The sequence below is a fragment of the Perca fluviatilis genome, chromosome 4 (genome assembly GCF_010015445.1).
Source record: "Perca fluviatilis chromosome 4, GENO_Pfluv_1.0, whole genome shotgun sequence".
In the NCBI taxonomy this organism is placed as follows: Eukaryota; Metazoa; Chordata; class Actinopteri; order Perciformes; family Percidae; genus Perca; species Perca fluviatilis.
In genome coordinates, this window is record NC_053115.1 from 27,193,541 (window position 1) to 27,216,959 (window position 23,419).

Sequence of the window (23,419 nt, forward strand, 5' to 3'; positions counted from 1 at the left end):
ACAAGTCTACTGTTGTCATACTTCTGACCTCCTTCTGTAGCTTCTGGTGATTCTTATGTGTCATAATATCCACACAATATCCTAAAATATGAATTACCATGGCCCTTTTTGTCTAGTATCTTCATTACGTCTACAGGAATACTTTTCTTTGTAAAAAAAAAAAAAAAAGAAAGAAAAAAAAGAAAAAATGTTTTATTATCCAGAGATCCAGCTGCAATTTGAAGAGTGACAAGACAAAAAAAATATCTCCTAAATTGTAATGTCGTTTTTGTTGCAACAGATGGCAGTGTAACACTGATGAATGGCTTGAGTGAGTGCCCCTTTGGCATCACTATATTCTTAACTGGGTAGTGTGGCTGCTGAATTGACAGTATAGATATAGACATTAGGCTATCTTATGTAGCCTACTCAATGTGGAGTTGACTTAAAATGATGTCACATTTGGCCAAGACAAGGACCAGCTGCTTTGAGGGGACAGGAAGGCTTGAGGAAGTGAGGTTTTGTTTAACTAATTTTCTGACTCAAGAAACAACTCAAAGATGCAACTTCTAATCAGAAACATAGGCTACATCAAAGACAAGGCACATATAAGGTATTGGTATCAGGTAGCCTATTACATGTGCTATTTTTGTTTCTCTATTTTTTTTTTTGATTTTTGAAAAAAAGCCAAGAAAAATCCATAAATAATGCTGCCTCCCTGCTTCACAGTGTGTTTTACGGTAATTGACGTTACTCGGTGCTCCACTTTACTGTCCTTTACGGTAATTGGCACGTTTTGGCGGGATGTTATCACATCACCCGATACCCCTATAGCTAAATCAAAGACCTCACCTGTTACACGGCATTTGTTCTCGCCCTTTACATAACATTAACATAACAGTCTATGCCGTTGACACACAAACTGCCACAGCCTTTCAAGTAAGTACACTTGTGTTTAACCAGTGGTGCCTGGGGAAGTGTGGGCCTGACACTTCTGAAGTTTTAAAACAGGGCTCTGAAAGTAACGTTAGCTTTTGTATTTGGTTTGGTTGAAATGCAATAAGCGCATAGCCTACTTAGTTTTTTTTTTTTTTTTAAAGAACAAGCTGAAGTCTCTTTAAGTAACATTAGTAGCCGAGCAACAGTGTTTTTGCGCACATGAGAAGTAAACATGGTACTCGAGTTCAATTTTAAGATAATGTAGTATTAAACAAAGCCTCTATAATCAGGAACATGTTTCCTGAACAACCTAATAGCTGCAATAACGAAGGACTCCCAGTAGGTGGAGACCATCTATTATACAGTCTATGGTGGAGACTATAGACTGTGTAATATTATGGTGAAGACACAGTATTTACTATTGGTTGTGCTTTGCTGGAAACACATTGTAGCACATATGGATCCACATTCTCCACAGGTTGTTTTTCCATGCAGTCGAAGTGTTAGCGACTTAATATATTTCTCTCTTGCATCATTGCACAATATATGTGCTGCAGTATGAAGTATTTGTACTTGATATCCTTTGCATAGGCCTATCATTTGTGAATATTTCCATTAGTTGCTACAAACTCTAAAAAATTGGACTTTGTACTCAGGATTCTTTTTTTACTGTTTACCCCACTACAATATTTGGCATCTATAGTTGGTAGGTTTGCAGATTCAGGTTTATTATCAACATATAAAATGTGTATTAGGTTATTAGGTCAGGTTGTTTTAGGTTAAACTCTCCACTAGTAGGCTACTATACTAGTGGTAGCTCCATTCTGACTGAAATGCCTATATAAGTCTGTAATATTAATCCAATTATATAGGCTAGCCTAGACTGTATGATGATTTATCAATCTGAAAGGGATAATGAGTACTTTTACTTTTAACACCAGAGTGCATTTTGCTGCAAATACTTTTAGACTGGAGGTCTTATTTGTACATGGTGGTATTGACGCTTTTACTTAAGTAAAGGATTTCACCACTGCTTATAATTTATATTAGGCTATTTGTCTTATTTTGGAAGGCTTGGGATTATAGCAATAAGTAGTAGTAGTGTGCATATAATCAAATTCTAATCGTGATTATGATTTTGGCTCCTAACGATCACAAAAACAGAGAAATCAACAATAACGATTATTTTTTAACATAACATTTTGCTAGTAAACTGTTATTTGTCTTGTGTTCTGAAGGGCCATTCATTAAGTTCAACGGGAAAAGGATTAAGGGAAATTTCACAGTTCAAGGTGATTTCACTGTTAATTGTTTAACTATTTCACTGTTTTCTAAGTTCAATAATTGCAACATCTTTTCAAAAGTCAGTGAGTAATTGTGTTAAATAATTGTGATTCCAATATTGACCAAAATAATTGATTATGATTTTTTTCCATAATCGAGCAGCTCTAACAAGAAGTATAGTAAAACATAAACCCTAGCCCTTATTGTGTGACAAATGAGAGATTTGATGTTGTTGTAAAAGCACTGACATGTTGGTATATTTGTTGTTGTAGATCTTCAGCGACCGAGGGATACAGCCTTGTTCAGAGTCATTGCCGAGCTGCTATCAGCAAACACCACGCTGACCTTTGCACCCACTCAGCTTTACAGCAGCTGTACAGACAGTGGAAGCCTCCAGCCCGGTGGGCTTGGTAAGTGAACCGTTACAGCAGGCATGTATAGGCCGTCAAGAGTGCAACAACAAGGGTTGAAAAAGGTCACATCAGCTAGAATGACAGCAGTGGTTAATTTGCTGTTGCTACATCAGACACACACACACACACACACACACACACACACACACACACACACACACACACACACACACACACACACACACCACACACACATAAGCCAGGCTTTTCAGACACGTACTATTCTCCCTCTCCAGAGTATCTGCACCCAGAAGGAAAGGAGACCTTGTGACGATGTGTTGTGTGACTGAATTTTCATGGCGGATCAGTGCAATTCCAATAATGTCTCTGACAACATAAGTAAAATTTGGCACAAGCTCTAAAATAATGTTGTACTAATAATGCTAACTAGTTGTAATGTTGTTGAGCTCATTAGATTGCGTGTGTTTGTCAGGAGTGTGTCCTCCCTCTACATATGCAACTCTGGGCAATCCATTAGTCCCCTGACTTCACTGAAGCACGTCGCTAATGGTATGTTTTGAATACCAGATTTGATTTTTTCATGATGAACGTTCACACTAAAGGCTTTAATTCTCCGGGGCTTAATGTTCGATGATCAAGAGCCTACTGCTTTGCATGACAGGTTGTATTCATTGTTTTTGGTGGAGTGAACAGTTTAAAACAGCCACAGCCATATTCAGTTTCACTGGTTGTTTAGGATAATGAGTATACAGTACTTCACCTGTATATATTTGCTAAGTAATTAAGTAGCTGGCTTAACTTTACCATACCAAGGATCTTGGATAGACTGTTTAGATATATTCCTGAGTACAGCTATGCATTTTTTTAACATGAAACTATTTTACTGGACCTGGTTTGGAGGATTTTTTTATGAATGCATTTTAAATGTTTCTGTTCATAAATCAAGTGAGCACAACAGAAGTAAGCTGAAGACAACCCACAGAGATATTGTCATCAATCACAGTTTATGAGTCAGGCACAGGTACTACTAACAGAAAAAGCAGGCTTATTTACACATGCAGCACATTATGAAATCAGCCAGTTGTTCAAAAGAGAAGCTAAACATGTGTACCACTGATGTAAAAAAAAAAGAAGTTTTATATCAACAAGGAAAGAAGCTAGTCTTGGAAATGCTTTTTTCATGGCAGTGGTTTTGTTTACCAGCTCGGCACCTAGAAAACTCCCAGTCCGTTTGGTGTTTTTTTTGTGTTTTTCCTTTTTCTCTGAATTTTTAACTTTTAACAGTTTAACTTTGACCAATGGTCAGTAGTTGTCAGTAGGTTAAGTTGTTAATTATGCGTATCAGTCTAAAGCATTGAGTCAAATACTCAGCTGACATTTCCATGGTATGAATAGCTTGGTAGATGTATTTCATTCCTTAGTAAAAACCAAAGCCCATGCTTGCTATGTTATCATTGCTAATACTATGTCAATTGGTTAACAGTGACAAGCAATTTTTTTGCAAAGATGGCAGTTTTTTTTCATTACAGTTTGGCAATCTGTGAGAAAATATACCCAAGTTAAAGTAAAAAAAAAAAAAAGTTTCAAGATTATTTTTGGGCAAAAACATTTCCTGAATCAAAGTTTAAAAAAAATAACAAGCAGTGAGCGTCAGTCAACTAGTCTCATTTCAACTGCCTGGCTTCGTTGGCTTCATTGCATCACAATTGTGGATTGAAATAATAGAGCATTTGCTGCTTCTTCGTCGGAAGTCAACAGCACATATTGGGCATTGTTTGGGGATTGTGCAATGATTGTTACAACCAGACTAAAGTCAGGGCAGCTAACAAATCTCAGTCAGTGCCCTGCTGAGCAGTCTGAGTCCCAAACACAGCGTGTGTACACTCCTCTTGACACCAGCAAAGATCCCAAACCTTTTCACATTACAGGCATTGTCCTTATCGTCATCATTGTCATGAGCTTCATCGTTGTTGTCGTCGTCAGCGTCCCGAGAGGTGCAGTCGAGGAAGAGGGGAGGTGAATGTATTTGGCGGATTCTTGTTGAATATGTCTCAGTGTGTGGACAGTCTCTGAGGCAGCAGAGGGGCTTGTGGGTAGTGTGTCCCAGTGGGTGATGGTTAGGACAGGAGGTCCGAGGTGTCATGATTCACATCTCCGTGTCGGCCACTGGGGTCTGGGTGGCAGAGTGTCCATTAGTGGTGGGGGCAGGGTTGGTCCCATTTTCTGGTGGAGACTCACCATTGATGGTCGGCTTGTCCAGAGGCTCTTGGGGTAGAGGAGCCACAGACACCAGGGTATTGGCCTGGTTCTCCTCATCCACCTGGAAAGATTCGGCCTAAGGAAAAAAAAAACACAGAACACTAACATCAGAGCTGAAAAAGGTTTAAGATGCACATGTACCACCAACAAGTTTAATTTTTACTAGACATCAAGAAAGAACCCAAGGCACTTGTCTTTAAGAAAAATTATTTCGAAATGCCTTCAATACATCTGGCGCATTCTCAATAGAATTTGACGCCGAAATTTGTCAAATTTGACGCCGAAACGTGTGAATGTTGTTTTTTAATCTTATTCTACTGAGAATGCGCCAGATGTATTAAAGGCTGGATTTGTTCATGCCCCCTACCAAAGAGCGCCGTCTTTTGTCCACTAACACTAGTTCCAAGAAGCTCTCCATTCTCTTCCGTCCTTCAAGTTTAATTTTACTGTTCAAATATGACACACAAACAAGCAAGGAAGTGTGAGGTTGAAATTGGATTAGTTTTTTGTGGCCGTTGTGCAAAAATAAACAAATGCATTCTTTGTTAATGAGGTTTATGGGTTTCAGCTGTGTGTGTGTGTGTGTGTGTGTGTGTGTGTGTGTGTGTGTGTGTGTGTGTGTGTGTGTGTGTGTGTGTGTGTGTGTGTGTGTGTGTGTGCGCGCACGCACACTCAGAAGGGTGTTTGGTAATTGTTTTACTGTTGGGAGATTAACAATATGCATGCATGCTTGTTTTACTTTGCTTCAAGCTGAACATATGACCCCTTTTGTAAGTGACTTTGTTTAAGTTTGGTCTGTCGGCAAAAACCCTAAGGGTAATATTTCATGCCTGTGACAGACACTTATTCACTGAATAAGACACCAAACAAAGGCAATTTAGCAATCTGTTTCATCCAAACCATCATATGGGTGTGCCTCCATATGTAAACGCTTTAAGAAGTGATGTCATGAGCTTGAGAGAAAGGGTGGGCAAAAAACTAAAACCATCTGTAGCCCCCTGGCAGGGGATTGAAGTAGAAAAAACAGAAAGCACTCGCTGCTTTGACTTAAGAAACATGCAAGTCAGGCATGTCCTCCCTTGAGTAAGGAATTGACCCAAGGATAACCATACATGTGACCTCAAATCCATGTACTTTTTTTTTTTTTCTCACCGTGTACAATTTCCTCAGTGAACTGGATCTTGTGGGGCCAAATTATCTTATCTTAGGTCAATAAAGGTGGTTGCTTCATTACAGCATATGATGCTTTTCTTTACTTGCACTGAAGGGATGCAATACAGGGTAGAAAGAAGATGTTGGCCTAGGGGAGATTTCTTTAAAAGGTAGCCAGGGTCTTTGTTTAAATGCAACCTAAACAAGCTGATTGAAGAAGCAAGCATTAACCGTGTGACACACCTCCTCTCTTCTACTCACCAGTCTGACTCCTTTGGAGTTCTTGCGGTGGGTCTTGAGGTAATAACCAGCTACCAGCAGTGCAGCCAGCAACAGGCCAGTCAGTAGCAAAGAAACCAGCACCAACTTAGAGTTCTTCCCCCAACGAGGAACAGCCTCCTCCACATCAGTCTGATAACAGGAACAAAATAACATGAGTCAAGTGTTCACGCTGTGTGTCTCCACCAAGTCAAAATGATAGTGCCTCTAGCTAAACAAACAAATCAACTAACACTCTGTACAGAATCTGACATGCATGGATACATTGCAGATATTGCAGGTGTACATAGTGTGTAATCGTTATACTGGCAGGGGGAGATCTTCATTATCAGGTTACTGTGGTCTTGTCTATCATGACTGAAAGTAGGAAAAAGCACAACCCCACCCAAAGACTTTGTTTATGGAGCTGTACCTACAGAATTGGCATTATTTCCTCTGGCTTTAAGGCAGTGTCAAAACTAAAATATGCCAGCAAGCAGGCTGTAGACGGCATAATAAAGAGTGACTGGTTGACACGTTGGTAGATTACATATAGGATTATTCAGTATGTGCTGGAGGGAAATGTAGTGTATGTTGAATGCAAAGAGACAGAGGGGTGTGACAGGCACACCCAGAGAGTGCTCCCTAGGTAGTAGAAATTATGTTTTTGCAGCTGACAAGTGGATTGTTTGTGGGCTTTTTGTTTGTCACACAAACTGACGCCTGGCAGCTTTAAAGCCTTTAGAAAAATCTCCATACTCAGGCAGTGTTTTTCTTCTCCCTTGTGTATTCCCCCCCGTTTAGTTTGATTAGGAGTCAACCAGCAAATTTATGGTGGCTGAGTCCAGTGGCTGTAACCTTGTGTGTATATATATATATATATATATATATATATATATATATATGTATATACACATATATATATATATATACACATATATATATATATATATATATATATATATATGTATGTGTGTGTATATATATATATATATATATATATATGACATACCACTGCTATAATACTAACATATAATAATATACTATTAGAAGGACAAGATAAATGTGTAGAGTATTTCTACAATAGATGTGGTACTGTACCTTATCTTTGATGTTGTCATTGTTGAACTTCTTAGCCATGTCTGCAACATCATCTGCAAATAAAAGATTTTGTTTGTGTTTTTCCTGTTACATTTTTATTCACAGAGAAGTGGAAGTAGAGATGGTACTTAACAAAATGCTATCCTATAGTAATAAAAAAGATAATCCATCATAACTGCCAGTAAAGTAAATTGGAATGTTTAAAGTTTGGAGCAATGGAGCCCATATTTGTAGGTTTGAGCTTGATTTAAGGTTCTGCGTAGGCTCCAAACAGAGCTTTCGTAAGTGGCCTGATGTTTATACTTGTGCGCTGGTGTATGCGTCGTGCCGGCATTTGTGCGTGTCGGGAGTGGGTGAAAGAACGGGGGATAAAGTGAGAGAGTGACGTCGATTAGCTTCGGAGTGAGTAGCGACTCTAGAGTCATAGTGAGAGAAACACTATGTACCCTGTGCTTTCTGACCACGGTTGGAAATCTGTAGCAGGACAAGTTAACCCTCTCCTTGATTTCATGTTGTTTATGGAGAAGGAGAACCAGGAAATGAGTCGGGGGAAATGCAACGCTACCAAGCCACGGCCGAGCGACGTACCTCGCCGCGACGTGTAGTTACATTTTTCGAGAGGTGCATGTCATGCTACGGCGTAGGTCGGGCGTAGGTTTGTGTCTCCACGTACCTACGTAGATAGCAACGGTGTAGATTTTACGCAGAAGTATAAATCAAGCTTTAGAAACAGCTCAATGCTACTTAGAAAACTTCCAAAGCAGCCTTATAATTGCCGCTCATCTGATGCTTAAAACTCAGAATACCATCTTATGAGGTGTAACAATGTGCTGTCATTTAAAAAAAAAAAAAAATCATATTAATTACCACAAGAACGCTACTGACCTTCAACATACTTTCCAGATACAAGGACTTGGTCGGAGTTGTCCTCTTGGTAGATATCTAGCTTACAGTCTTCACCACACAGCTCCTGCAGAACACTTTCAATCTTCACTTTGCTGTCTTTCTGCAAGGAGACGAAAATAAAAGATAATTAGAATTGAAACATTTTTCATTTGTGAACAGTTTAATTGATCAAGTTTTAATTTGCACAGTGACATTCAATGCTAATTCCAAATCAATAGCACTCTGCAAAATCTCAACACCTGCCCTCAATATTGCCTTAAATCTTCCACCCCACCTCTAAGCTCTCACCCTGTTTCTTTGTCTTTATTCCAGTAAGGACTATCACAACCCTGTGCACCCTGATGTAATTTGATCCAAACATCAGAATGTGCCACACTGTAGTAGCCGTTGATCCCACTTCAGGAGTGCATAGATGGCTAAATGCCTAGCTATGGGCAGGACACAGTGACATCCATCGGGAAATATTTGTCTTAAGAAGATGATCTCTGTGTAAAGAAAGCTCATAAACGGCTGTATTTCCTAAGGAAACTTAAAATGGCAAAATTACTGTGCCAAGTTCTTAACTTTTACAGAGGAGCAATAGAAAGCATCCTGACTGGATGTATTACAAACTGCCATTGGGTGTGCATGCCCAAGAATAGGAGGGCACTATAACATGATAAGGATATTAAAAGAGTTAGAGTTCACTTTAGATCTCAGTTTAGTCTGAAAGGCTACATATTGGGGTGGTTAGAGCCAAAGTACTAAGGCAAAACAAAAGAAGAATTACTATATAATGTAAAATTGTAAAATTACTAAATAATGCATGTCAGGCTATGTGAGAGCCATAGCTAGCTGAAATCACATCTAGTGGTTTCAGACTACATAGGTGCTGTGGTTCATATAGAGCTTAAAGCTGTTATCCTCCTCAAACTCTGAAACACTCTGTTTTTCTAAACACAAACACACCCACGCTGCTGCTCCAGGCCTCTATCACACAGTCTACAGCAGCGGTGAGCCCACCCACTGTGGTCCTCTCCCTCTGCCCTCACGGCTCAATCCATGCCCTGGCTTACATGCAACAGAAATCTCATGGGCTTCCTCTCTTCATAAGAAGTCAGTGTTAAAAAGGATAGACACTTTTGTATTGGCATTGGAGATGTAACAGTCACTGCCTCTTAAATAAGGAAGGATTTCCTGCTGAACTTATGTTTAGCAAGCTGGTAGCCAACTGGGAATGGCATCAAAACCAAGCGACAGACGATTTTCCTTTCTAGTGCAGTTTGTTGGATTGTGTGTAAATATGCATGAATTCTTTTGCAACCCTGCTGGTTCATGTGGCCCCTGTAAAATAGTTTGCTATTCTCTATCCTCTCTGTATTATCAATACTACTGCAATGTAAAAGCAAAAACTTACACAAACATACTTTTATTCAATAGCACATATTAGTAGATACATAAACAGACAGAAGGTGTTTTCTGAACTTACACAGTTGGAGGAGGCCTTGAGTTTTAGATTGACCGCGTTTTTGTCCTGGACCGCCTCCTTGCTGACACATACAACATCATCCTGTGGCACTGGCTGCAGAGAGAAACCAAAACTCCTTTTATTATCCCATGACTTACTACTCCGCTCATGAGTGCTGTAGGTCATTGTCCAAATTGTACAGAATTATTTGTTTGTGGCCTTTAACATATTACATCACATATTATGATGGACACTTACAACTGAATGCCTCTGGCCTGCTCCCTCTATCATAAGCAATTTTTTTTAGAGAGAGTTTTGATACTTTTTATAGCAATCCAAGAGGAAATACAAGTGTTTTGAGCATCTGTGAAAACTAAAGAAAATCATAGTCCCACTGGCAATGGGACTGAGATAAATCATTCATATACTACAAATTTGTACGCGATATTAGCTGGAATAACAACATTTGTAAACAAGACCAAACATGGCCTGCAGAGAGAAGTATGAAAACATATATCCTTATTCTGCAAAAACTACCACTCTTCCTTCTCTGCATGGAGAAGAACCATTTGCAAGTAGCGTCGCACCTCACTGTCATTTGAAAATTTGATGCATAAAACAAGGTGTTCCAACATGCAAAAGTAAGACTAGTAATAAATACTATTGATTTAATATAAATGATATAACACTGATTGTTATTCTGAGCTCTTTATAATAACTCGCAGATATACTATCTTTACAGATACAGCCAGACTGCATATTACAAACCAGAAACCTCATTTCTACTTTATGACAGACGTTTTTATCATACCTGGGGAATGTTGGGACCGTCGCCTCTGGCAGGCATAGGTGCTGGGGTCTCTGGTTCCACAATTTTGGCAATATCAGTATGGACCTCAACTGTGAACTCCGCTTTCTTATCTGCTGTCTCCTCTGGGCCGCTGTCGTTGTCGTCTCCTGCCTCTTCTGTAGCTGTTGGTGTTGCTGCTGCTGCTGTAGTCTGTTCAGTCAGATCGAGAGCTCCAATAGTAGGGAAAACCGCGATTTGCGGATCATCTGGCTCTGCAAAACCAATTTGTTCTATATTAAAACAGTACACACGGGCTTTCAGACACATGGTAGATCAGAGGTTATTATACAGTTGATTCTGAAAAGCAGAACTGTAGTGTTGCTAAGCGTACAGCATGTCTATTGTAGGGACCAATGGTTGGGCTCAGCTGTGTTTTACAAAGGAAGGGTCTGAGGTTTTAATGCATTGTTTCTGTTAAAGTCTGTAAAGTGAATTCAGCACACACATAGATTGACTATCAAACAAGTTATTGACTTGTTCTATAGGGTGCTTGTTTTTCTCATTAGTTTGTGCTGGTGATGAGTCAATCTATAGAGTAAACCTACAAAATATTTCTAGAAATGAGTGTTAGTGCTAGTGTTTCTTACTAGGAGCTTCAGTTGCCTTTGGAATCATGTCTCCTCGTATGTGTTCCTCTGCAATCACAGGTGGCGCCTCTGCAGCGACAACTTCATCTTCCTGTGCCGTGACTCCTGCTGTTAAATCAAAATAAGGCTTGGTGTGACTTTGTTTGAAAAACACAAACATTCTCATTAATATTGTCATGTAGATGCAGTGGCATACCGTTAAATCTGTGACTGTCATTAAATCTGTGATAAACACAATGACATACCAGATACCTGAAATAAGAGATTTTTTTTTAAAATCATTTCAAGGACTCAAGTACTACAGCCCTGGTATCCAGATATCTTATAATGGGATGTTTGTCACTTGCACACACCAAAGCTCACATGTACTAAAGTGGACAGTTATCACAGCTGCGTAACAGATTCAGCAGAAAAATTAATTCTAATGGATAGGATCGTACGCTTGCTGCTGTTTTTAGAGCACAGTTTCCATTTTGTATTTCCAGCTACTTTAGTCCAGCTATTCCACATCAACACATTGTGGTTCTGATGCACTGATTTGATAAAGTTGTAATGTGAGGACGGTCGGTAGTTTTCACCAGTGTGCTCTCGTAACGTCAATTATCATTGTAATGCATGAGCTCATGCAGTGTGAGAGCTCTTTGGTGTGCTCGCAGTGAGATTTCTTTGTGTCTGTAGAGGCCTCTACAGTGATGGAAGATTAGGTAAAAGATCTTATTGCAGTAGATAACTGATGTGCTCAGATCCATGGAGCACTTCATGAAGTCAATTACTTTGAAATTCAATCTTTCTCACTCCCAGGTTTTTCAAAAGATCCTGTGGTCACAGTGACTCACTTTAGGTTTGGCACGCATGGGATATACAAAATAAGTTGCTGAAATATATTATTGTGAGTGGAATGAGTTTCCATCTACGCTGTTAAACAGTTGAATGCCCTGATTAAAATGTGCTCCTGGAAGGTGCCAGTTAATGATGCCATTGAAAACATCACTTTTTCCAAATTTTTGAATTGTGTAATGGGTCTGCCGTTCTACCATTTTCCACTTTCAGAGATCCGTATGACTTTCGGGGGGGGGAGAGTCCTTGATAAATTGCAACACTAAATCAAAGTCTTGATAGGATATTTCTATTCAGGTTCTTTCAGCTGTAAATTACTTCACCTGCAAAGCTGTAATAACCTGGATAACTTTCAGGACACGTTTTTATTCTCTGTGCAAATTAGTTAAATATGCTACCACACCCTGCAGTCACTGAGCTAATGAGCTGAGGCCTTTATTGCTCTGATTTGCTCAGGTCAAATTGCAAGGGTACAATCCAAGATTCAAACCAGAATATCCAGCGTGAATTCCTTTTACCCAGATTTCCCTCTCTCTGTCTAACAACAGCATTACCTCACTATCAAAACATTCCCATAACGCCTTACCTCTGCAGATCTCATTACTTCTCGCTATTGCCAGATTGAGTTTGTGATTGATTTCAGGTGTTTGTAATTCACGTATGCTGCCACTAATGCCTTTGTTTACATTAAGATTAATATTCACTGGCCTGCTTGACTCTTGTATTTAGTAATACAACTTATGTAAACAAACATTTCACAGCATAACAAAAGAAACTGCCTTCAGTTTGTTTGCCTACTTTTGCCTTCCTTGTACACTGAGTTGTTTTTCACCTCTGTTAAACCCTATCGTCTCCTCATGGTGATCTCTAGTCACTACTTGAGATTTTCACACGAGGCACATACTGTATATTCACACAGTGGTGGCAATGTGACACATGTCCACCGACTTCCTTAGATAAATCATTGTGACAGACAGGTTCCACAAGTACAGAGTAAATACTGTGTGAGCAGTAATCTCCAAGGAGGTCTTTGGGCATGCTTAGCCAACTGTCCATTGCAGCCGTCTGTGATACTGTGTGTAAACAGGGGGAATAAGTCTGCACTTTGTAACTGGTGCAGATAAATAAGTCTGCACTTTGTAACTGGTGCAGATAAATGAGAAAACACATCAGAGTCACTGACCTCTAGGCAGTTTTGCACTTTCCTTTTTTTTTTTTTTACTCATGTCATACCTTCAATAAAGGGCAAGAAGGCTCTCTTTTAGATCTGGAGCCAGAATGTTGCCTCATCTCACTATCCTTCCCATGTCCAGTTTACCATTAGCATTAGCGTGGGTGTGGACCAGCAACAGGTCAAGGACTTCCTAATCTTGTTAAGTCTGTCTATTAGACCTCCAGTCTGCAGCCTGTAGCCTACAGCTGCCATCCCTCCCACGTCTCTGTGTGGTCTGTCTGTTTATTTTACCGGAAAGGATGAGGTTAAAAATAGGTGAGATGGTTGGGCATATATCAGAGTTTTTTTTTCACACAAATGTGACACACAGGAGTGTGAGAGTGCAAAGCCTGAAATGTTTTGTTTCAGCTTTGTGATCACTTTTGTCATCAGGTTATTTGTAGCACACTTTTAAAGGATATTGTGGTAAGTGACTGGAAATTCATTTGTATTTCCTTTTTTAAAATGGAGAGAACCACAATGAAAAAAAAAATATTTTAACGCATTTCCGTGTTCACACAGCACAGATTTGGAATGATTAAGGATGATTTTAAATGTATTTTACTGTAAAAAGCAACTGTGTTTTACTAGTCTTGTGCTAATGATTTCATGGCTCCTCGAGCACAATTGTAAAGCTTGGCTGCTACATTTATTAAAGCAAAACATGCTTGTTTAGATTCAGCCACAATGACACGTGCCCTGTTTTTTTGCAAGACTGCCAGTAAACTCTGTCCAGCTCTCTGACCAGTCATCACTCATTACACACAAACAAACTTCCCTTGACAGACCAGAGCCCAGATGGAATGATACCTCTGCATATAATTGCCACTTATGACCAACATTTACAGAAACAGGATCTGACTAAGGCCTTTTATTGTTTTGTTTTCATTGTAGATCTAAAAGCTTCAAATCTGGCTGTTATTCATTTCAGGCAAACACTTTTTTTTCAAGGCTTGTTACACAACAACCATGAGTTATTATTTAATTACAGTGTATGAAGACAAAAGGAACTTTCTTGTGAATTTGTAACCTGTACCTTTTTGTGCTGTAATTGATGGGTGGTGTAGGAGCCACAGCTAACAGTAATTACTTATTAATTTTATTGAACCATTCCACTAATGCATATTGTATATCAGAGACGCTCACAACCCCCGAGCCTCGCATCATCACTAATACCCACACAGACTTGTCCTTTATTTCTTCTTTTTGTGTAATGTTAAAAAGCGGCCAAGATATCCGTCATCAGTCGTGTGTCTCGCTATCATTGCACAAACATGACAAACCTAATCGGCCCTGACTCCATATGGTGTACAGCCTGGGCCCTGACTTCACTGCTCTCTTGAACATTTTTTCCCACCAGATTGCTTTGAGTGACGGCTGCGGTCTTGAAATGCGCCCCCCCCGCATCTCTTGGGACTCTGGATGGAGGAATGTGGCAGGCTTTGGAAGAAGACAAGCCTGCAGCTCGACGGCCTCCTCCCTCCCAACTATCCCTGCCTGCTCGCCTTCTCACGCACCGCTAATCCCAGGCATCTATCGAGGGGATATGTCGGCTTCAGCCCTCACACCTCTCACACCATATGCTGTAATGTAAAGCAACATGCCAAGAGACTTATAGTAATGGCTACTTTCTCTACCATCGCCATAGAAAGCTCTCCCTGCATTCAGTCTCTTAAGCTTGCTTCGTGGATATGTAATGGCATAACACAAGTTTCAAATGAAGGTCTTTTTGCATAACTTTGCATTTATGCCTCTTGTGCCTCTCATATTGACTTTGAGCATGGAAACTCTGTATTTCACTGACAAGATTTGTTCTACTTTCTCTAATGGACAGAAAGATTTTCATGTCAAGTTTCATAATTTTAAATTTAAGAAGTTGTGCAACTTTGCACACCCTCTTCTAAATGCAACCAATGCCCCCATTCATCTGCAACTACTGTACATCTTTCACTGTGCACCCTCTATCGTGTGTCTTATATATTAAACATGAACCAGCTGTGGGATGTTTTATATGGGTAGTCCCTCCAGCTGTGGGATGTTTTATATGGGTAGTCCCTCATGAGGGGACAAATCCCCAAAATATGGCCTTATACCCCTCTGTTGGGGGACATCCTGTGCTGTGTAAAGAGGCATGGTGAGGTGATAATGGTCTGCACACGTTAGTGGACCACTGTGTCAAAGTTCCAATTAATGAGGTTCTACTAGTACCCTTGCTGCCACATGCAGCATACAATAGTTACCACATGGCAAGTCTGTCCAGCCAAGACGGATTATGGATGCCTTGTACAGTGTTGATTGAGTGGGTTTGGTGGGAAGGGGCAGCACGGGCAGCCCAGCATGCAAGTCTCTTAAGGCCGCTATGTGGTTGTACGTATAATCGACGGCGTACCCCCGCAGACCCCTCTGCGTCTACGCCGGACCCTACGCCTTAGCCTGACGTGCACCTCTCGAAAAATGTAACTACACGTCGCTTGGCCGTGGCTAGGTAGCGTTGCGTTTGCCCCTACTCATTTCCCCTTACTCAGTTCCTGGTTGTCCTTCTCCATAAACGACATGAAATCAAGGAGAGGGTTAACTTTTCCTGCTACAGATGTCTCACCGTGGTCAGAAAACACATGGGAGACACTTTGTTTCTCTCACTGTGACTCTAGAGTCGGTACTTGCGCCGAAACTAATCGCCGTCACTCTCTCACTTCTCCCTCTACCACACACTCCCACACACACACATGCTGGCTCGACGCACACACCAGCGCACAAGTATAAACACCAGGCCTCTTACGTAGGCTATGGCGGAAGCAGAGCCTACGCAGAAGCATAAAAAAGCCTTTAACGCCTCCACTCTGGGACTTCCATGGTGGTTGATTACCATCACCAATTTCAAAAACTATTATGTTTTTAGAATAGTATTCAAGAAAGATTTTGGAATGGTAATCTAAGTATAGGTGTTCTCTGTAAACGTGATTGTCAGCTTAAAACATTACGTACAATTATTTCAGCATTTCTGAGCAATGTAATACTGAACAAAAATTGCAAAAATGCCTGATTAAACTGCATGTCATCAAGTGTAATTTGTCTTCCTTTGCTGCTTCTGGACCTGCCTCAAAATTGTAATGTAATGTCAAAGTACCTCTTTAGAGGTTCTCTGTCATCACTGGCATCCATTGGATAGAAATTTGATCCAAGAGCCTACACCCCCTCCACCCCACCCCTCCTGCACTCAACCCAACATGGAATTTTTAAGTAGAACTGAAGATTGAGACAAAACAATGAATGTAATCACTCTTAAATACCTTTTCTGGCATCCCATAATTATACCATGATTTGAACTATGTTATTTTTTTCAGGGTTATCAGAATCTACTCAAGATTATTATAATGATTATAGATTATATGATTATAAAGATTATATATTATAGTTGGGTTCTGTTTCTTTCAAATGTAGCTCCAGAAGTTAATCAGCAGTTTATATGGAGCAATTATAATTTATTATTATTATTATTATTATAATGTGAAAATAAAGGTGCTAAAGTATATTTTTTTCTCATCTTTTTTGGCCCCGTAAGTGGTTACCCCTGTTTTGACTTTTTAGACACTTAATGAAATCGTCATTCATTCAGAATGTTGTCATGATTTAAAGCATATCTTAAACAATCTGTATTTGAGTGAGGAGCGTGCTGAGGAATGTGACACCGGAGCTTAGTCCCTGAGGGTTAAACATGCTCTGTAACTCTACCCTCTTTGAAACAACAGACAGCTGACCCCGCTATCTTGAACCCCCTCCCCACACACACACACACACACACTGCACCCCCTCCCCTGTCGTTCCTGTCACAGCGATTAATAGCAGAACCCAGCCCATTCTTCTCTCTTTGGCAGAAAAGCAACTGGATCTAATGGTTTCAATCAGGCCTGTGGAAGCAGCACTTACTTCACCCAATGCTGCCCAGCTGCAGCATTCACCCAACCCAACCCTGAGGTCACTACAGCCCCTTATCGAAAGCAAGATGCCTGTTTCTAGTGACCACAATCAGGAACATGACATCTGCTTTCAATTGTGAGCATTATATCATCATCACCACCCCCTCCTCCCAACACACACACACACACACTCACACAATTGCCCACCAAAGTTTCACTGCCTTGTTCATTACCTTGAATGAGCCTGTCTGGTTTGAGTGTATGCAGGTAGACTGTTAAGAGGATCCTGTTGCAGAGCGAGGCAGATCTGGGCGTCAATAGCTCAGAGGCTCAACAATGAGTTTGTACAGAAAAAAAACGAGATATACTATATCTTTAAAAAAAAAAAAAAAAACATCCACCAGAGTAATTACTTGCACACACATCCAGGGGTGGTAGTGAAAAACAACCATAATAGGCCATTAAGACTCTGAACTAGAGTGCCCTTTGTCAATGTGCGATGATTTGTTCTCTGCTTTTGAAACATCAGTTGCTTTCATTTTGAGTTTTTACAGTACATTTTGCCATCTGATACGCTGACGCTTTGACTTCCCTTTCACGTATCTAATTTATATATCAGGGAACCTTCTGCTTGTTTGAAAAGGCAGCATGTTTGGCAGTACCATGTCAACCCTTATTGTATTTGAATAGACACAGTATAAATAGAGTCTAAAAGTAAAACGCAGGAAGTGGAACAAGTTCAAAGACAAAGCTGTTAAGAGCTGAGTGGAAAGCAGCCTTTCTCCTCTTAGGAACGGATGAAAAATACTAGCCCAAGTGAATGAGGATCTTGTGTATGAGTGTGGGTGTGTGTGCCCAGAGGTACTTGCCACCGCTGGCTCACTTGACACTGGGATTTGACTTGGCTCCCTCTGTGCTACTTTCTTCATGAGAGGAATGAACGCTCTTGTTGTTGACATTGTTCCTGTGATTATTTGGTGAATCGGTTACTTCAGTGGCTACTGCACAAACCATGATTTACATAATAACATGCTCTGTGGTTGGCAGTGAGATTGGACAGTGTTTGTTGCTTAACTGGGGAGCCTCTTAAAAACCACTTCACAGCGCAGACAGAGCTTAAAGTATATTCCAGGAATTGTTGTGCAGTTCTCTTCCACAGACGAGACATTCCAGTCATGTCCTTGACAACAAAGTTAATCTAAGCATCTTTCAGTCCCTGTGCACTGCTTCATTGAAGTATGCTAAACATTGTCAACAGGGGTTTCCCCACCGTGTTTCTGATTCTACTACCACACCCCCCTCCCCCCCCCGCCCAGGTTGTCTGAGTAACTGTTACCCTACCGCTCTGACCTCATCACCTTAAAGTTGTACAGTAAGCCCATCTTTCCTCTGCTTACATAACTCTGCCCTGCTGCCATCTCCTGGGTTGACAAGACAATTCTGCGAGAGGGATTGTTGTCAGGAAACAGGTGGTTTATCCTGTAGTTGAAATATAGTTAACTTAACTGGTCTTCTCTGTCTTTGCTCTGTTTCCCATCTTTAATACATCTGAAATCTGCTCCATTTTTGTGTTATCCCCTTGTGATTTTCAGAGAAGATAAACCTTGCAGTGCACGTCAAGAGATAAATTTTTTTTCTTTCCCTCAAAAGCAGAGTACAATTTTTGTTGCTTCTGATTTAGAATTTAAAGGTTGACATTATGTTACAGTTTCCAAAGCAGATGCAGCGGCCTCTTATTGCTGATGATCTCATTCCCATATATCCCATGAAAAGGACTGAAGGTTTAAATTAAGCAATTCAGTGTTTGGTTCATTTCCAGCCACAACAGAGAGCCCTGCAGATGATGGTATACCTTTTTAGTTCATTCTCAGCTCCATCTTTTTGACGTCTTGGTTTGGCTTTGTGTTTATTTTGATTTGAACTTTGCTCGGCCACTATTGAAGGATGAAACACATCTACCATCTAAAAAGATTCACTCCTGCACCACATGATCTATCTCTTTTATTTTTGGAAAACGGAAACGGTTTATTGTCTCTTTTTTTAAATTGTACTTGGCTTAAACTAGTGGACTTTTAAAATTGGCTTGGATTGGGGGGACAGTTATTTTAAAAAGTTTGGGAAAAACGTTAATTATACGTGACTGCATTGTGCAAAATGTGGTGATTTCAGAAACCCAGTGTGAATCTGAATTGGCCGCACCCTATTGATTGGTTAACAATGATAAAATTAGGTGCAGATGTTGATTGTTAAATTACGTACAATAGATTTAAGTAGTTCCATTCTAAATAAACAACTCTTAAATTGGCTCTTAATGTATTTAGAGCTCATGTGAGCCACATGTGGTCCTTACACATTTAACATTATCAGTCCTCCCTGATCCCTAAAGCTCCTACATATCGGCACAACCACATTAACAACCAAGCTCCACACCCTCGACCCTCCTCTCACGCACGCTGGCCTCACATTACAACGCTAAAAATATAAATAGACACATTCTACACACAAGTCCTTGAAGATCGTGGGAATCAGGTCAATGAAATCGCAAACATAGCACCAGAGGAAGATTCACAAACATTTCAAACTGAATAGCAAAAGGCAAGAAGGAAACTCATGAGATAACACAGCAGCATATTGTAAATTCCGAATAAAGATCTTCACTTTAAATCATTTAAAACGTCCCTGTGCCTCCACATAATTAAAAACCCGTCTCTTTAAAATTATCCCTTTGTTTGCCAACGTATACTCCAAAGTAATGTTTTCTGTCTGCATCTTGGAGAAAAAACATCTTTATCAAACCCTTTTCAAAATATGTAAAGTCTCACATGTTTTAGATTTGTTTTCAGTATGGAGATAGTTAGCATTCTAGAGAGTAAAAGGGTTGTAGGGTTAAAACTAGGATTCAACTCAAAAGATCATACAAACAAACACTCCTCCACCCTAACCCCACCCCTCCTGGCCCTCCCTCTCTCCCTATGGATGGCCATACGATCTCTGAGAACTTGACCCTCTTTGCATTAGCCATTTTTAACTACTTACCATTTAAGAGTGAGGATATGACAAGCAGCCCAAAAGCCAGCATTTTGCAGGGCCCGTTTGTTCTCCGTGCAGATGATGCTGCCATTCTGGTCCTGAGCGTGCACACGTCCAACGGGTGGGAGCGTAAAGAATAGGAGAAAAGTGTGAAGTTGGTTGAGCCAGAGCAGTTAAGGGTTTCCTCTTACCCAGAGCGGGACAGGGTGGATAAAGCACCTCTTGTGTTCTGCCAGTTTTTATATACCACCCCCACCCCTCCTTCCTTACTCCGGCCCAGCCCTACACCCCTTCTTCCACTGGTTACTTTAACCCTTCCTCTGTGCCTCCACCCCTCTCGAAGAAGCAAGGCAGACAGAGGAGAATGGGGTCTTGTTGGGATGTTGTGTATTTAAAAAAAAAAAAAAAACTACAGTATGTGCAGCATTCTTCAAATACCAATCAATGTTTATACTTATATATATATATATATATATATATATACACACACACACACACACACACACACACACACACACACACACACACACACACACACACACACACACACACACACACACACACACACACATTAAATAGGCAGTTCCAGTGCTTGAATCCCCCATGAATAGGTAGGTTATGTTTTGGTGATCATTAGTTCATCCTTTGCTCGCACTGGGTTACAATGTCTGCCTGATCTGTGAACCCTGTCTGGATGGGTGCAGTAATCCACTACACAATGAAAGGTGATCGCTGACAATAGGGTGACACTCTGGTCCTTAATAGGCTTATGGAGATAGACCGTGGAGCAGCATATCGTACTCGAAACAAAAGTGTGATCCACTGTTATGCTAATGGCATTAATCCATTTCAGTGACCCGAAGCCCCCACCACTCAGCGAGGCCATCAATCAACAACAGCCACGCCAGTAGTGAAGACACCACAGGGTCCGCTTAAACCTTTCACACTTCCACAGAGTCCTGAAAGCACCAACCCCCTGCAATTTGGGGATCTTTGCTTTACTTTTGTTAGCTTTTTTGCTAGCTGTTCTCATGCTCTCTGTAAATCACACATCTGGAACCACTGGCGAAGGTATGCTAAATAACATGTTAAGAACAAAAAAGTCACAAGTCCACCTCCTAAAAAATAGAACAACGAGAAATAATAACACACACCATTCTTCCATGTTATATGAGTGATACCGTGCCCTTCTTGCATAGTCTCCCTGTTCCTGTTTTGGCCCCATACTCCCCCCCCCCCCCTGCCCCCCCATCACCCCATTTCCTCCCTGTTACCCTCCTCCCTTCTTGCCAGACAAGACCCCTATCAAACGTTCAGCTCAAACAGCAGGGCGCTGAGATGGCAATTGGCCCCTCACTGTGACTCGAGATGAGCTTTGCTGAAAACCCAAAGAGAATGTGCCCATTACAGCAGCCACAGCTGGACAGCAGCAGTCATGTCACCCCAGTAAAACATTCATTAGACTGTTAGCTAGTTAAATATTTCTGCTACTTGAGTCCTCGTGAATCACAACTTCCTGACAAATGGCAGTAAGGCAAAGAATAGACCTTTTACCCTCAATGAAGGGCAGCAGGACAAACCCTGGCAATTTTGTCTTCCTGCCGACTACTAGATTTTTGGTATTGTGACACCCCTGCTTCATATATTGTTCCTTGTTCCCCTCTTTCTTTCATTTTTACCTGTAGTATACTATATTTATTCTTGCCTTCCATGTCATTGTACCTTGAAGGTAATAACAAATCCTTGTGTGCAATGACAGCCGGAACTCATTTACTCTCAATCGGTAGACGTTTCATTTACGGGATATTTCCGATTCCGCCGGATGTCCCTCACCTTCCGCTTTCTTTGTGTTGGCATTCTAAACTCTGGTTGATTCGGGAAACCTCCTCTGAGCTAGAACCGACAATCAAATTATATTCATCTTTTTCATACCTGTCAAGTTTTGGATTTGAAAATAAGGGAAATTTTCCGGTGCCCACCTCGAGCAGTCCCACCACCCCAACCAAGCTCTAGTATCCCTTTACATTTTAAGACGGGTGTACAAGAAAGCTAAAATCACCACTTGATGCAGAATGCTGAAAACATTTACAATTTATAACATTGCTTGTCTTTACATTTAGCCTACATTTTATTTTCATTCCACACATTCTTTTCATTTCATATTGCTTTTCTTTTACAGTTTTTCTTTTAATTTCACATTACTTTTCTTTAGTGAGTTATTGTACAAATTTGTTGCAGACTTTGCATTCTTTAAAGTGATGGTTTGGAGTAATTTCACCCTAGGGTCCTTTGCACCATGACCTCGAGCAAACACCTTCAGAAGCTTTTCACTTTGCCGAACATTTGGGAGAGGTTACGTATGCGCGTTATCAGCTGAATAGCTTAGCGCCGGGGCTTGGTTCAAGTGTCTCTTAACATTACCACACTAATTATGCCCGAAATGATAACGTGTCTAGCAGTAGTACAAATAGGTATGCACTTCATAAAACGATGGATTGGAAAGTTTGTAGTACACCAGAAGTTTATGAACACTTGCCTGCTGGCTTCTGCTCTCTGCTGTTGTTGTTGTTGTTAGACGAGTGCTTACGGCGTCTACAAATTACAACACCGAAAGAGATGCAACAAAAATATTTTTAATTTAACTTATTTTTTAAAGTAAGTACTGTAGAATAACTAGCAGGAGACAAGTTATAATTGGAGGTAAGTTTGGAGACATTACCTTATTTAATCATTAAATTAATAAATATTTTTGTTGCATCTCTTTCGGTTGTTGTAATTTGACGGCCCTAAGCACTCTTACTGCCCGGTAGTAACAGCAGCAGCAGCAGCAGAGAGCAGAAGCCAGCAGGCAAGTGTTCATAAACTTCTGGTGTACTTACAAACTTTACAATCCATCGTTTTATGAGTGCATAAACTATTTGTACTACTGTAGACGTTTGGTATCATTTTGGGCATTATTAGTGGGATAATGTTAAAAGACACTTCGGATCCATTAGCCCCTGCGCTAAGCTATTCAGCTGATAACGCTACTCTAGCTAACTCTCCCAATGTTCGACCCAGCTGAAAAAAGCTTCTGGGTGAGTGTTTGGCTCGAGGTCATGGTGCAAGGACCCTAGGGTGAAATTACTCCGAACCATCACTTTAAGACTGTTTTGGAAGGAGTGTATTTGTGGGCTGGGCAAGAGTGGTTCATTTTACATGAGAGTAGAAACAGTTCTGTTGTCTAACGTCATCCTATTCTCTGTAACAATCTTTCGTACCATGCTAAACACCCTTTCTCAACTTG

At 40.6% G+C, this 23,419-nt stretch overlaps 1 protein-coding gene and 1 long non-coding RNA gene across 3 annotated transcripts; one reads left to right on the top strand and one right to left on the bottom strand.

Moving 5' to 3' along the window:
- Positions 1 to 631: 631 nt before the first annotated feature.
- LOC120558213 lies at positions 632 to 15,793 on the top strand. Of its 2 annotated transcripts, XR_005639067.1 has the most exons (4): positions 632 to 918; positions 2,157 to 2,210; positions 2,475 to 2,612; positions 14,547 to 15,793. It is a non-coding gene; the product is annotated as an uncharacterized LOC120558213 (long non-coding RNA). The 2 variants fall into 2 exon arrangements; XR_005639068.1 differs by lacking the exon at positions 2,157 to 2,210.
- si:ch211-286o17.1 (hematopoietic progenitor cell antigen CD34) lies at positions 3,562 to 20,368 on the bottom strand. Its single transcript, XM_039799170.1, has 8 exons — positions 20,140 to 20,368; positions 11,137 to 11,244; positions 10,511 to 10,761; positions 9,721 to 9,813; positions 8,232 to 8,352; positions 7,347 to 7,399; positions 6,249 to 6,398; positions 3,562 to 4,911 (listed from the first exon to the last, which is right to left on the bottom strand). The coding sequence occupies exons 1-8, from the start codon at positions 20,222 to 20,224 to the stop codon at positions 4,723 to 4,725; spliced, it is 1,050 nt and encodes a 349-aa protein (XP_039655104.1). The 5' UTR covers positions 20,225 to 20,368; the 3' UTR covers positions 3,562 to 4,722.
- Between the last annotated feature and the right edge of the window lie 3,051 nt (positions 20,369 to 23,419).